The sequence below is a fragment of the Arvicanthis niloticus genome, chromosome X (assembly GCF_011762505.2).
Source record: "Arvicanthis niloticus isolate mArvNil1 chromosome X, mArvNil1.pat.X, whole genome shotgun sequence".
Lineage (NCBI taxonomy): Eukaryota > Metazoa > Chordata > Mammalia > Rodentia > Muridae > Arvicanthis > Arvicanthis niloticus.
Window position 1 is genome coordinate 25,753,464 of NC_047679.1, and position 14,403 is coordinate 25,767,866.

The 14,403-nt window shown below is 40.1% G+C and overlaps 1 protein-coding gene across 5 annotated transcripts in view; it reads left to right on the forward strand.

The window, feature by feature from the left end:
- Nucleotides 1-299: 299 nt before the first annotated feature.
- The window catches only part of Txlng (taxilin gamma), a 47,955-nt gene continuing 33,851 nt past the window's right edge, over nt 300-14,403 (forward strand). For 2 of the 5 annotated variants that reach the window (XM_034484881.2, XM_076919146.1), the window contains exon 1: nt 333-495. In XM_034484881.2, the coding sequence (XP_034340772.1) occupies nt 394-495 (102 nt within the window). In that variant the 5' untranslated portion in view covers nt 333-393. Of the gene's footprint in view, nt 496-2,225; nt 2,246-14,403 lie in introns of those variants that run through there. The other 3 variants (XM_034484880.2, XM_034484882.2, XM_076919147.1) reach the window with 3 other exon arrangements.

Sequence of the window (14,403 nt, forward strand, 5' to 3'; positions counted from 1 at the left end):
TACCGCGACATTGCCCCTCAGAGACTACAAGCCCCAGAAGGCTGCACACTCAGCACAGGGGGTACTCTTGCCCCACCCCCCGACGCTCCTAAACGGATCCATCACTGGACGCCGTGGCCGCACATTCTTCTGGGACTTGTAGTCTATTCCCGTTCCCTGTCCGCGCAGACTCCAGCGGCCTCTGTCTGCCCTTCGGCCCTAACAGAAGCCCAGCCCAAAATTCTACGCTCCCCACCCCCATCAAACGGCCTTTCCTCAGGAGCCAACCTCCTCCGGTCACGTGGGAAGACACTCACGCTACGATTGGTTGGGGTGTAAAGGGGGCGGGGCCGATGCCCCTGAGAGGTTCCGTGCCCCTGGTCCAGCCGCTTGTTTGGCTGCTGCCGTCACCTCATGGCGACTCCGCTTGAGGAGGCAACGCGGGGAAGAGGCGGCGGTACTGAGGAGGCTATTGAGGGCGGACGGGGCGGACGGCGACGCAGCCCCCGGCAGAAGGTCAGTGGAGGGGACGCCTTCGTTGTGGTTGGGTCGTAGGAATGACTGGGTTACCCTTTTTGGGGTTCACTTCTTCACTTAACCCCTTTACCTTTAGCTACCGGACGAACATCCGGCCCTTTCCCCCTTTTCCTTCAGTAGAGTGACGATAGTTGGGAGCAGGTGGGGGGTTTAAGTCTGAAATGGATTCAGTGAGAAGGGACGATGGTTGAGACTTGGGAACACTAGGCTGTAGGGGGCTGAGGGAGGACAGGGTGGACCCCAGGCTGAGAGGGTGAAGGGGTGCTAGGCAGGGGCGCTCCAGGTGTGACAGACACGTGCGGCAGGCGCTGCCCTGGGTCGTCAGGTGTTGTGTCTCAGCCTGTGTGGTCACTGTGCACCGGGACTCCGCTGCCCAAGGAGGTGGCAGTGTGGGGGTGGGGGCTTACCGGGGTACAGGATCGCCTTCTCTGGCGTTGGGCAGGTGCGTAGGGCGCGCTCTGCGGGGTGCTCCCCGGCCTCTGAGCTGAGGCTGTTGCGCAGTAAGATAACAGCGCAGAAGCCGGGGCTGCCTTTCACCCCTTCCCCCCTTCCCCTTGCCCCCCCGCGGCCCCCCGCGACACTGTGCGGGTGACTACGCGGGGGACGCCGCGGGGCTTCCGACACTCACACCAGGGCTTGGGCTCTGGGCATCACCGACCTGCTTTGAGGCTGAGGCTGAGGTGGTGACGCTGGAGAACCAGCATCATCATCTGTTAGCTGTCTTTCCATTCCTGCAACTATCCTCTGTTTCTTTTCTTTCTTTTTTAATGTGGTAAGTGGAAACTTGAGTGCCTCCTGGGCTTTGGTTTTGGTCTTTTTTAACCTAGGAAAGGAGCTGGACCATTTGTTTCCCCTTGCCTTACTTGACTCATATCAAGGAGTTTTCAGTGCCTCCCTGGATACAAGAAAATCGAGATCTCTTTCAGAATGGGAGAAATCCACTTGTTCTGGAGCTCAGTGGGTGGAGTTTTGACAATGATTGCACAACGAGTAGGGTACAGGGCTTTCGGGCCCAGGAACCAAGAACTGGGGTGTATGGTGTTGAAAAGGTATAAATTCAGTCCCTTTGCCTTGCAGGAGAACATACTGAAACCGATTGACTTGTTGGATACCCTGCTTGACCACTGAGAGCTATTTAATATTACTTAATTATGTATTTGACTAATCTTAAAAGCCACTCCTGTATGAAGTTACGAAATAATATTTTTCTAATGCGATTCATGAACTTCAAAAGGGAGAACAAAGGTCTGGTTTACATTTGAGCACTGTGAAGAATTGTTTTTGGGGGGCCTGTCCCTTTTCTCCCTTAATTTTTTTTGAAATGGGTTATCCTGTAGCAGCTGGCCTCATTTGACTGTGTACCCCAGGCTTGTCTTGAACTTACCATTTTCCTTTTGCCTTCGTTTCCTGAGTGCTGAGATTATTGCAATGAGGCACCACTCTGGCCTCTGGTGCTTTTTTTTCTAAGGTTGGGTATTTTTCATGTTATATTCTGTCTCATAAAAGAAGGACCTACTGCTTGGAAGACTGGAAAAGAAGCTGTGGCCCAACAGTTCTTTAGGGATTCAACACTGTCACTTTGGACATTTATTCCCTGAGGGTGGGGAGCCAAACTCAGTGTTTGATTTCATAGGTTCCCCAGGGGAGAACTCTGATAAAAAGCCACTGCAATTGAGGACATAAGTTCCCTTTTATGCCACTGGAATAAGGACAAAAAGTCATTGAATTAGTAAGTAAGGTTTAATCAAACAGTATTTTAAACTATGAGGGTTAAGAGGTAATAACACTTGGAGTTCAGGGCTTTGGTTAATGGCTAGATATGAATAGTCTTGTATATCTATTGTTTTATTTTTACTACCTTTGTATTTCTTTGTTCATGCTCTTTTGGGAATCTTGGTTTCTGACTATAAAACGGAGTAGAAATTAACATTACTTTTTGAATCACCAGTTCAAAATTGGGTGAACATCTTGTATCTGTAAACATTAATTTTTAGTTGCTCATTCATGATCTTCAGTTTATTGATTCTAGGTGAGGAACCTAAGAAAATACTCCTTTTTCTAACTTAACCTCTATATTTTTGTTTTTCAGGAAGCAGAAATGATGTTAAACAATTTCAGTTGTTTTTAAAGTATTGGAGGAATTGAGAGACATGATTTCTTGTTATCATTCATATCATAGGACTTGAAGGGAAGAAAAGTGGAGAGGGCTCTGTTGGTTGCTGGTTCAAATCATCTGCCTAGTCATTTTTATTTTTCTGAGGCAGTGTCTGGTCTGGCCTCACAAGTGCTGTGCAAGTGAGATTACTACACCCACTTTTTAAAAAAGCAACAGAATCTTGCTTTGTTCATCTGGCTGGCCTTGAACTCCTGGGCTTAAGTGCCTAGTCACTCTTGACCTGCTCAGTTAATTATAGCATGGTTTCATAACAATATTCACTTGAACAGGCTCTTGGGGTGACTTTTCTCTTCTAAAGGTAATGTTGCAGTATATTTTTAGGTGTCATTTGAAAAACTGCCTTAAAACTGCTGGTATTATAGGCACTAACCACATGTAGCGATATGATTTGCATATTTTTTAATACTAGGGATCGGGTGGTGGGGATTACAGGTTTGTACCATTGGGCCCCGCTTCAATTTGTTAAAGTTTTAAACTTTCTTTTTCAACTATACTAGCCTAACTTTAACAAGGCAGGCGGATCAAGGCCTGCCTAGTCTACAAAATGAGTTCTAGGATAGTTACACAAGAGAAACTCTGTCTTGAAAAACAAAACAAAACAAGCAAAAAATTAGTTATAAGCATAAAGTACAGAGTTCTCATATTCCTGCTCACAAATACTCCTTCCCTAAATGTTGCAGTAATGTGTTTACAATTTGTTACAGTTGTTCAGACACTACAGATCCATTATTATTGACTAACCCCATCGTTTACAGGATTCAGTGATGTTATATAATGTATAAATTTTGGCAAGTATATAATAACACGTGTCTAGGGTTAGCCTTTGCTCCAACTAGTCATCCTTCCTAACTGCTGGCACCAACTGATTTTTTTCCTTTTACTTCGTTGTTACGTATTTGTGTGTGTGTATGTCAGTGTCAGTCATAATACCTGTATGGTGGTCAGAAGACAACATTTACCATATGTGTCCCCATTAGATCAAGCTCAGGTTGGCAGCAAGTGCCTTTACCCTCAGAGCCATTTTTGCCAGCCAGTGCTGTGTTGTTTTTTGAGATAGTATTTCACCATATAGCCCAGACTGGCCTCAAAATTCTGATCCTCCCACTTTAGCGTTCTGAATGTGGGGATTACAGGCATATGACATGATATCATGTCAAGTTGCCACTGTATTTATGTGTTTATTAGCAGTCTCACTCTGTAGTCCAGAGTGTCTTCCAGACTGGTCATTTAACTGTCTCCATAGTTTAGTCTTTTCTAAAATGTCTCAGTGTTTTTAATTAAAGTTCTGCTTGGGAATGTTAAAAAATAGTTTATCATCATTGAATAAAATTCTTTGGACAGACCTTAGAAAGATGTCTCAGCCATTAAGAGGATGATAACTGCTCTTACAGAGGACTAGAGTTCAATTCCTAGCACGAATATATCAGGTGGCCTACAACTCCAGCTTTAGGGACCTCTTAATGCCTCTGGCCTCCATGGGCACCTGTACATACCCTTATACATACAGATGGTTAAAAATAAAAACCTTGACATATATTTAACTATTACATTTGCTTTTAGGTCTACAAACCATTTTGAAGACTAAAGTATGATACTTGGATTCACTTTAACAAAACCTTACATTTATATAGTGTCCTATCATTTTTATAGCATATTTGCAAATGCATTAATTCTTTTAGCATCACTCAGATGTTGTAGAGAAGGTTGGGCAGCTGACATTGCCCTCATTTACTGATGACACACTGCTAGGTAAGGTCAGGTGATTTGCCCAAGGGATGAAGCTAAGTCTGGAACCCAGTACCCTTTCATCTATACTATGGTAATAAGTAGTATAGCAGTGGGTAAATAGTATGGGTTTTAGAGTCAAGACTCTTGACTCTCTGCCATTTAATAGCTCTGTAACCTTGGGCATATTCTCAGGGTACAAGCTTCAATTGGATTGTTGGGAACATGAGGTTGCTGCTCTCTATGTCATATTAGCATTATTGTAAGGAATGAGTTGATGTGACATTTGGCATAGTGTGGAATATATAAAATTTTATATACTTTGGAAGGGATAACATATGGTAGGTCAGATTGTCTTGCTCTTATGGGTGCTATTAATTTTGTAATCCGTCTTCCAGGCTTTGTATTTTCTCCCATTCCTAGAATCTCTGTAATAAAGCAGTCAGGATTGGGCAAGAGGGAAGTTCAGGAAGGAATCATTTTTGTTAATTTTTTTCTCTATTTGCCAAGTTGATGAATATCTGCTTTTCTGGCATAGATAGTAATAAGTAAAGTAATCTAGTTACATTATTTTAACTATTGCCAAGGTTTAATTTAAAAAATTATTTTAAATTATGTATATGAGTAGGGCTATGTGAATGTAGGTGCTTGTGGAGGCCAGAAGAGGGCATTGAATTCCCTGGAGCTGAAGTATCACCACACCTGGCTTCCTGTAAATTCCTTAACTTAATTTTTATTTAGAGCTGGATAGCATTTCATTTTTAAAAATACCACCAAAATTTCATTGTCAACTCATCTGTTAACTGACAACTAAGTTGATTCTAAGTCTTTGCTATAGTGAATAAAGCAGCAATAAACATATACAAATAATCTTTAAACTGATTTCCACAATGGCTGTATTAATTTTTACCCCACAAAATTTAACATCTACTCACAGTTGATCTGGATGTGATGGCAGAGGCAAGCAGAGCTCTGAATTGGAGGCCAGCCTGGTCTACATAGTGAGATATATAGGACAGCCAGAGCTTCATAGTGAGACCCTGTCTCAAAACAAAACAAACCTACTCATACTTGGACCACTTTTTAATGATTCCTAGTTGAAGTTTTGTTTCCACTTGCAACTAATTAAATTTTATTAGTTGTGAAAAAAGGTACATAAAATGATCAGTGTATCCTATGTTGTCAAAATACTTTTTATTAGGATTTAATTGTTTTGAGTGTTGATTTCTGTTGTATTTCCAAAGTGTCCACAGAATGACCTTTATTATCTCCTATATGAATAATAACAACTTGTAACACTCACACATTTTTATTCTCTTTATTCATAGAAAAGTCAAAGGAGAAAGGAGAGCAAGATAAAGTAGTAGTTTAGAAACACCTTTTCTTTTCCATACCATGCCAACCTCTCCATAGGGTCCCATACTAGTCTAGGCTATCTGAAAACTCAGGATAGGATGTATGTAACCTTCATTGGCCTTAATCTTCTGGCAGTCCTGCTTCAACTTCCCAAGTCCTGGGATTATAGGGTTGAGTGACTATGTTCCATTAACAAGCACATTCCTCTAAGGATTGTTTGGACAGAAGTGTGGCCTTGTTAAAAGTGCTACAAAAACTTATTGTGTGTGTATGGTGTGTACATGTGTACAAGTAATTTTTGTCATGACACAAGCATGGATGTCATAAGCTTGTAGAGTTGGTTCTCTCCGTTTTTATTAGATTCCAGGGATCAAACTCAGATTGTTAGGCTTTGAGGCAAGTGCCTATATCTCTTGGACCATATCACAAAGCCACAGATAATGCTTTTTGTAAAATATCCTTTATTTAAATATTATATTTTAAAAGTTATTTATATTATTTTGATGAGGGTTCAGACAAGGGCTCACTATGTAATCTGGCCTCTTCTAACCTACAGAGATTCATCTGCCTTTGCTCCTCAAGTGCTGGGATCAAAGCATGCACCACCATACCCAGCTTTACTCATTCATCTGTTTATTTTATGTGTGTTAGTGTTTTGCCTTTATGTGTGCACTCATGTATGTGTGGGACAGAAGAGGGCATCAGGCCCCTAGAACTGGAGTTAATGTTATGAGCTGCCATATGGCTCAATAGCCATTGTCTATATTCCGTGTATCTTGGTGTTTTCCCCATTTTTTTTTTTTTTTTTTTTGAGATAGTCATATGGAGCCTAGGTATAGCAGAAGGTAACCTCTTCCTACATTCATTTTCCAGCTACTGAGATTTCAAATGTTGCCATGCCTGGCACTTGTGCTCTCTTAACACATTCTTGAGGATAGTAAGGTTAAAAATAAAAAAAATTAATAAAATGACAAGAGAAAGAAGGAAGACAAAGATTATTTCTCTTTTTTAGTTTGGAAAAGCAGCTGCTTTTTATTTTAAAGGAGGATCATTTGAGCTCAGCAATTTAACAAATTGAGACTAACCTTTATAACACTAAGACTCTGTCAAGAGCGGGCAGAGTGGGAAACTGAAGGAGTGTAACTTCTAGATTACAAGACTGTATTTTCTCTCACATTGGCACTCCTTGGCTCATGCTAAAGAAGCTGGCTATCATGTTTTTAAGAGGCTGATGGAAAGACCTATATGGCAAACAACCAAGGAACGTCTTGGGCCAACTGCTCATGAGGAACTGAGGCCTCAATCCAACAGCCCATATGGAATTGAACCCTGGCAACAACCATAAGAGTAAGCTAGAAAATGCATCCTTCCCAATAAAGTCTTCAGATAGTTTCAGCCTATGGGACCCTGTCAAAGACCCAGTCAAGCTACACCCAGGTTGCCAAACTATGGAAATTGAGATCATAAATAATTTAAGCTACCAAAGTTTTGTGGTAGTTAACACAAAATTTGTTTTCTTTTTGAATAAATTAGCTTTAATTTAAATTTTCTGGCATAATTTATATTATGGTAAATATTAGGTATAGCCCATGGCAACAAAAGTTTCTTGGAATTCCCAATCACCTACTGCCTCTGCTCTCCCAATGCTGGGATTAAAGGCATGCTATACAATGACTCTTTGTTTTTAATTTATGCTGATATATTCATCCTGTACTGGATGTTTGCTTTATTTATGTATTTATTTTCATATTTGGTTAGCCTTGGAGAGCTGGCATGGAATCTAATTCTTTTGGCAGGTGTATTAAAATTATTTCAAAGACTTTTTGTTGGTGGTGGTTTTTCAAGGCAGGGTTTCTCTCCATGTAGCCTTGGCTGACCTGGAACTCCTAGAGATCTGCCTGCCTCTGCCTCCACCTCCCAAGTGCTGGGCTAAAGGTGTGCACCACCACTGCCTGTCTTTCTTTCTATTTTTTTTTTTTCAGAGCTGAGGACCTGCTAGGCAAGTGCTCTCTACCACTGAGCCAAATCCTTAACTCCTTCTTTTTTTTTTTTTAAAGAGAATTTTAAAAAAATGTGTATGTTAGTGGTGTGTGTGTTTGTTTGTATGAATGTGATATAGAAGTCAGAGGACAACTTAGAAGAATTGGTTTTCTTCCACTATGTGTGATCCAGGGATTATCAAAATCAAGTTGTTAAGCTTGGCAACAATGCCTTCACCCACAGAGCTATCTCACTGGCCCTCAAATACTTAGAATATTGATACTCTTTTTGCCATTTATGGATTGTCATTATTTAATTAGCTAGTTTTTAGATTGTTTCCAGATTTGGATAGTACAAAGTAATGGTTTGGTGAATAACATTTTGTATTCAAGTGGATAGTAAATCAAGCAGAATTGCTAGGTGAAAGCAAATATGTGTTCAGATGTTGATAGAGATTGTTTACCTCTGCAAACCTCAGAAATACTAATTTAGATATTTTGATATTTTACTGATTGGCCTATTTGGGCCCTTTGGAGTTTGTTGTGTTGTTTTATTATTTTTTTTAATCTTTAAAATTTGGTAGCTACTAGCTGGGTGTAGTATATGTAGCACACCTTTAATCCCAGAGGCAGGCAGATCTTTGAGTTTGAGTTAATCCTGGTCTATAGAGTGAGTTCCAGGATAGCCAGGACTACACAAAGAGACCCTGTCTCAACAAATATTGGTAGGTAAAAAATGACATCTTACTTCAATTATGATTTAAATTTAAAAATCTTTATTATTGTTCACCCATGTATGAATGTACATGTGTGAGAATCAGAATTTCTGGGAGTTGGCTGTCTCCACCATGGATTCAAAGGATTAAACTCAGGTTGTTAGGCTTATGCAGCAAGTTCTTTTATCCACTGATAGATCTTTCAGGGCCATTCATTGGCATTTAAATATATGTTTATTATTTTTATATGTATGTGTGCACTTATGTGAGTTTGCGTGCCTTCTACTTGTAGGTGCAATTGGAGGCCAGTAGAAGACATTAGTTCTCCTGGAATTACAGGCAGTTGTGAGTTGCCATGTGGGTGTTGGGAACTTCAACCAGGTCTTCCGCAAGAACAGCAAGTGCTCCTAACCATTGAGACATCTCTCCAGGCCAATTGACATTTTTATTCATATTTCTTTTATTATGAGCAAGGTTAAATGTTTATTGGGCATTTTTAGTTCTTTACTTGTGATAATATCTATTCACACCCTTGAAAACTAGGGCTTCCTGTGGCTTTTGTGTTAGTCTGAATTTTTCAGTTACCATTTAGTAACTTGATTGTACACCCCTCCTCCCAGGGGTTGTTTGTGGTTTTCACTTTTCATGGTTCAGTTTTGCTTTACCTGCAGGTGTGCCAACAGCCCTTTGTCTCCTTCTCTCCTTCCTCCGTCCCTCTCCTTCTCAATATGGTTTAGGATATGTCCTAAATCATTTGTTTTCTTTACTAATTTAAAGTGACACCATTTTTAATGTTTGTGTGGTTTATACTTGAACATTGTGCAATATAATTAGGAACTCTCAGATAAGTATTTCATGAGTGAAATATAAATTAAATATCACCTGTTGTTTTATATTTTGAGACATGAATACTTTTTTGTGTCCAGAAGTTAACATCAGGTAACATCTGTGATTATTCTTTAAACTCTGTCTGTCTGTCTGTCTGTCTGTCTGTCTGTCTACCTACCTACCTACCTATGTCTGTATGTATCTGTTCTCTTTATGTAACCCTGCCTGTCCTAGAACTCACTATGTAGACTATGCTGGCCTGTGGGATTAAAGGTATTTGATATTATGCCTGACCCAAACTTTAATTTTTGAGACAGGTCTCTCATTGAATCTGGAGCTCATTAATTCAACTAAGCCATCTGGCCAGTGAGGTCTTAGAGGTTTGCTTTTTTCTACCCACCCCCACTCTCGACTTCTAGTGTCTATCCCTCTTCCTGTTGTATGTGGATGCTGGGATCTGAACACAGGTTCTTCTATTCATGCAGCAGATAATTTACTGACCGAAAACCTCCCTAGTTCCTAATGTGTTGCCTTTTGAATATAGGTATAAGTTGGGCGCCATGGTGCATTATTATAATTCCAACACTTTGAAACCTGAGGCAAAGAGGATTATAACAAATTTAAGGCAACCTGGTATATATAGTGTAACCTTGTCTCAAAAGACAAATACTGACTAAATAAATAAATAAATAAATAAATAAATAAATGGCATAAAAATTGTAGAGCTATATACACCAAAATCTAATATATACTAGTACTTAGTAATTATCATTTTGATGTGTTAAAAGTAAAAGCAGTGGTGCACACCTTTAATCCCAGCACTTGGGAGGCAGGCGGATTTCTGAGTTTGAGGCCAGCCTGGTCTACAGAGTGAGTTCCAGGACAGCCAGGACTATAGAGAAACCCTGTCTCGAAAAACAAAACAAAAAAAAGCAAAAGCCTTTTCATTTCGTTTTATTCTTCTGTTCTAACAGAAAAGCCTGCTATTGTTTAAGGAAGCATTGACGCCAGATGTGGTGGTGTACCCCTGTAATCCCAGTATTTAGGAAGTAGAGACACGTTAATCTCTGTGAGCTCAAGGCCAGGGAAGACTACATAATGAGGCCCTGCCCCACAAAAGAAGACACTTAGTTGAATTATACACTTTTTAAAATATTTGAGTGGGTTTTTTTTCTGGGGGGGGGAATAATATGTGTTTTGTTTGTTCTCTGTGGAAACCAGGTATGCATGTAGAAGGGTGTTTGAGTCCCTAGAACTGGAGTTAGACAGTTGTGAGCCTCCATTTGGTTGCTGGGAATTGAACTCAGGACCTCTGGAAGAAAAATTAGTGCTCTTAACCACTGAGCCATCTCTCCAGCCCCTTGTGATTTTTTTTTTTTTAAATTGTGGTATTAGGATTTGAACCCAAGGCCTTGCACATGGTAAACCAATTGCTCTACCACCAAGCTGTACCTTTTCCATCATTTGTCTTTTAAGTATTAAGTATTATTTTCAGATAATCTCTTTCAATTATTTTTGATTTTTGTTGTTTGTTTTGAGTCAAGGTCTCTTTGTATGCTTCTAAGTGCTGAGATTACAGATATGTGTGCCATCATGTTTGTTCAGTTTCTCCTTATTACTGAGTAGACTGGTAAGACGTCTAGGACACAGAACAAAGATGTTTGTATAGAAGTAGATAGAAGATAATTACAAAGCAGTCAGTTGTTGAGGTTACCAGCATGGACTGAGAAACTTAAATTGTTAGAGTTCAAATCTTTGACCTGCAATATTCAGTGACCTTTGACCATACATACACTTTGCCAGGCCACAGTTTATCTGTGAAAGAAAGTGATAAAACTTTCCTTATGACCTTGTGTAGATGAAGTTAGTTAATAGGAGGTGCTTACCATGGTCCCTGGTTGTAGTATTCACTGTGTTAGCTGCTACAGCTATTGTTCATAGAAAAGACTGTGTGAAAGAAAACACACCTAAAATGCCTAGGAGACAGTAAGAAAGCAAGTTTAAAGATGGGGTCTTAGGTATCCAAGTTGACCTTGAACTTCTGGCCATCCCGCCTTCAACTCCCAAGTGTTAAGTGGCAGGTATGCATCGTACCTTCATGCCAGATTTAAAACTGTTCCGCAACCTAACCCAGGACTTCCTACAAATTTAGCCTCCAGAGTAAGAAAATTCATTGACTGCATGATACAGAATACTCTTGAAAAACAAGAAGGACTAGAAAATCATTCATATGTTGGCATAAAAAATTGTTTCCTATTTAATGGTCCATATAGAAATTGAAGGACATTGGTAAGTAGAAAATGCACTTGCTAGTTCAGTAACATTTGTTGATTTCAACATTAGTGGAACTAGGCTTATTCAAAACCAGAAAGTAAGTCTTTCATTAGTAAATAGAAAAAAACACCACAATCAAAATTAGTTATTAGGAGACAAGGGAAATGTAATCCTGCCTTGTTTAAAGATAAAACAATAATAGTGGCACTTCTTTGAAATGTGACAGGAATTCAGAGGTAGAAGTAGCTACAAAAATTGAAAACTCACCGGGCAGTGGTAGCATACATCTTTAAGCCCAACACTCAGGTGTCAGAGGCAGGTGGACCTCTGAGTTTGAGACCAACCTGGTCTACAGAGTTAAGTTTCAAGATCTGCAGAAAACCCTGTCTCAAAAAAAAACTTGGAAAAAAATCAAAGTATTAAGTACATAGGAAATTAAAAATGAGGTTGGGCGGTAGTGGAGCACGCCTTTAGTCCCAGCACTTGGGAGGCAGAGGCAGGCGGATTTCTGAGTTTGAGGCCAGCCTGGTCTACAGAGTGAGTTCCAGGACAGCCAGGACTATAGAGAAACCCTGTCTGGAAAAACCAAAAAAAAAAAAGAAAGAAATTAAAAATGAAATGAGATGTGATAGTGCACTGTGTGACATTTTTCTGCTGAATGCCACTGGCTGTTTTGAGTTAGGTGATTGTTTTTAGCATTTAAAATTTTTCTTTATTTTTATTATTGTGTTTTCGTATGTATGTATGTATGTATGTAGATATGTCATGTCCATGTAGAGGTGAGAAGACAATGTTGTAGAATTGCTTCTCTCCTTGTGCTTTTACGACATTAAAATCAGATTGTGAGGCTTATGCAACAAGTACTTTTTACCTTCTGAGCTATTCTCATTGGGTCTGTTTGGCCCTTCTTGAGGCTATTTATTTATTTTTAAAAGATTTATTCATTTTATGTGAGTACACTGTCGCTGTCTTCAGACACACCAAAAGAGGGCATCAGATCCCATTACAGATGGTTGTGAACCACCATGTGGTTGCTGGGAATTGAACTCAGGACCTCTGGAAGAACGGTCAGTGCTCTTAACCACTTCGGCCGGCATTTCTCCAGCCTGAGGCTTTTTTATTTTATTTTTTGAGACAGGTCTCACCATGTAGCCTTGGCTGGCCTGGGACTTGCTATCTATACCATGCTGTCCTTAAATTCATAGAAATCTGTCTGCCTCTTGTCTCCTGAGTACCGAGATTACTGGTGTGTGGCACCATACACCGCTTTTCTTAAGTATTATTATTTTTTTAGGTTTTTCAAGACAGGGTTTCTCAGTGTAGCCCTGGCTGTCCTGGACTGGCTTTGTAGACCAGGCTGGCCTTGAACTCACAGAGATCCACCTGCTTCGGCCTCCCGAGTGCTCGGATCATAGGCATGTGACACCACACCCAGCAAAATCTTTAAATTGCCTTTTCTATATGTGGTAAGAGTATCTATACTATAAATCTGAAAGAAAATAGCTGTATGCAGGTATGTATGTGTACATGTTTATGTGCATGCATGTGCTGAGGTGAGGGCCCAATGTTGGATATCTTCCTCAATCACTCAAATGTCCTGGGATTCTTCGATCTCTGCCTTTCCAATGCTGAAATACAGGTAAGCTGTGGCCAGTTCTATTTTGGATGTTTTTAGGTGTGTATGTGTGTGTAGAGGTCAGAGAATATGGGATGTTGTGTTCTATCATCTTCTACCTTATTCCTCTGAGATAGGGTCTCTCATTCAACCTGGAGTTAAACTCCAGTGATTCTTGTCTCTCACAGCTCTGAGATTACTGTCGTGTGTCCATGCCTGACTTTTTTTACATGGCTGCTGGATTCCTAGCTCAGGTCCTCATGCTTTCAGCAAGGACTTTATGTATTCAGTTAGTTTTCAGGTTTACTTTTTTGGTTTTCTGAAACAGAGTTTCTTTATAGCCCTAGCTGTCCTGGAACTCATTCTGTCTACTGACCAGGCTGGAACTCCCAGGGACCCACCTGCCTTTGTCTCCCACTGGGATTAAAGGCATGTATCACCATCACCTGGCTTAGTTTTCAAGTTTTTGAAATAGGGCCTCACTCTGTAGACCAGACTAACCTGGACTTTGCTTTGTAGACCAAGTTGGTCTAGAATTTGTAGCAATCCTGCCCCTGCCTTCTGAGTGCTTGTATTACAGATATGTACCACTACACCTGTCAAAAACAACTTAGATTTTTAAAAATTAGATATGTTTATTTAGTATTTCTCTGTGTGGGCATGGAATGATCATGTGTGGCGGTCAGAGGACAACATTCAGGACTCTCAGTCTTTTCCTTCCGTGCAGGACCTGGAGATTGAACTTGTGTCACCAGGCTTGTGATTGAGACCCTTTACTTGCTGAGGCATCTCACTGGCTCACAGAACATGAATAACTTTTAATTCAATCTCCTTTGGCATTTTGAAATAGCCAAGATTGTACCTTTTGTCCAAATTTGGGCAATGAAAAAAATCAGAAGTGGGTAAAAGTATTTGGCAATCATATATCTGACAAGGGACTTATATCTTTTTATATAAGTTATAATAAAGTAACAGGTAACTAGATTACAAAATGGGCAAAGGATCTGAATAAACTTTTTTCCAAAGAAGGTATACAAATAAGTAGTAGATGTGAAATGTTCTCAGTCCTCAGAGAAAGCAAATCCAAATCATAGTTGGTTACTATTTCATAGCACTCTTGATGGACACAGTCAAAAAGACAAATAATAAGGCAAAGATGTGGAGGAATTAGAACCCTTACACATGGCTGGTGAATTCAAATTTTACAGTGGGCTTGGG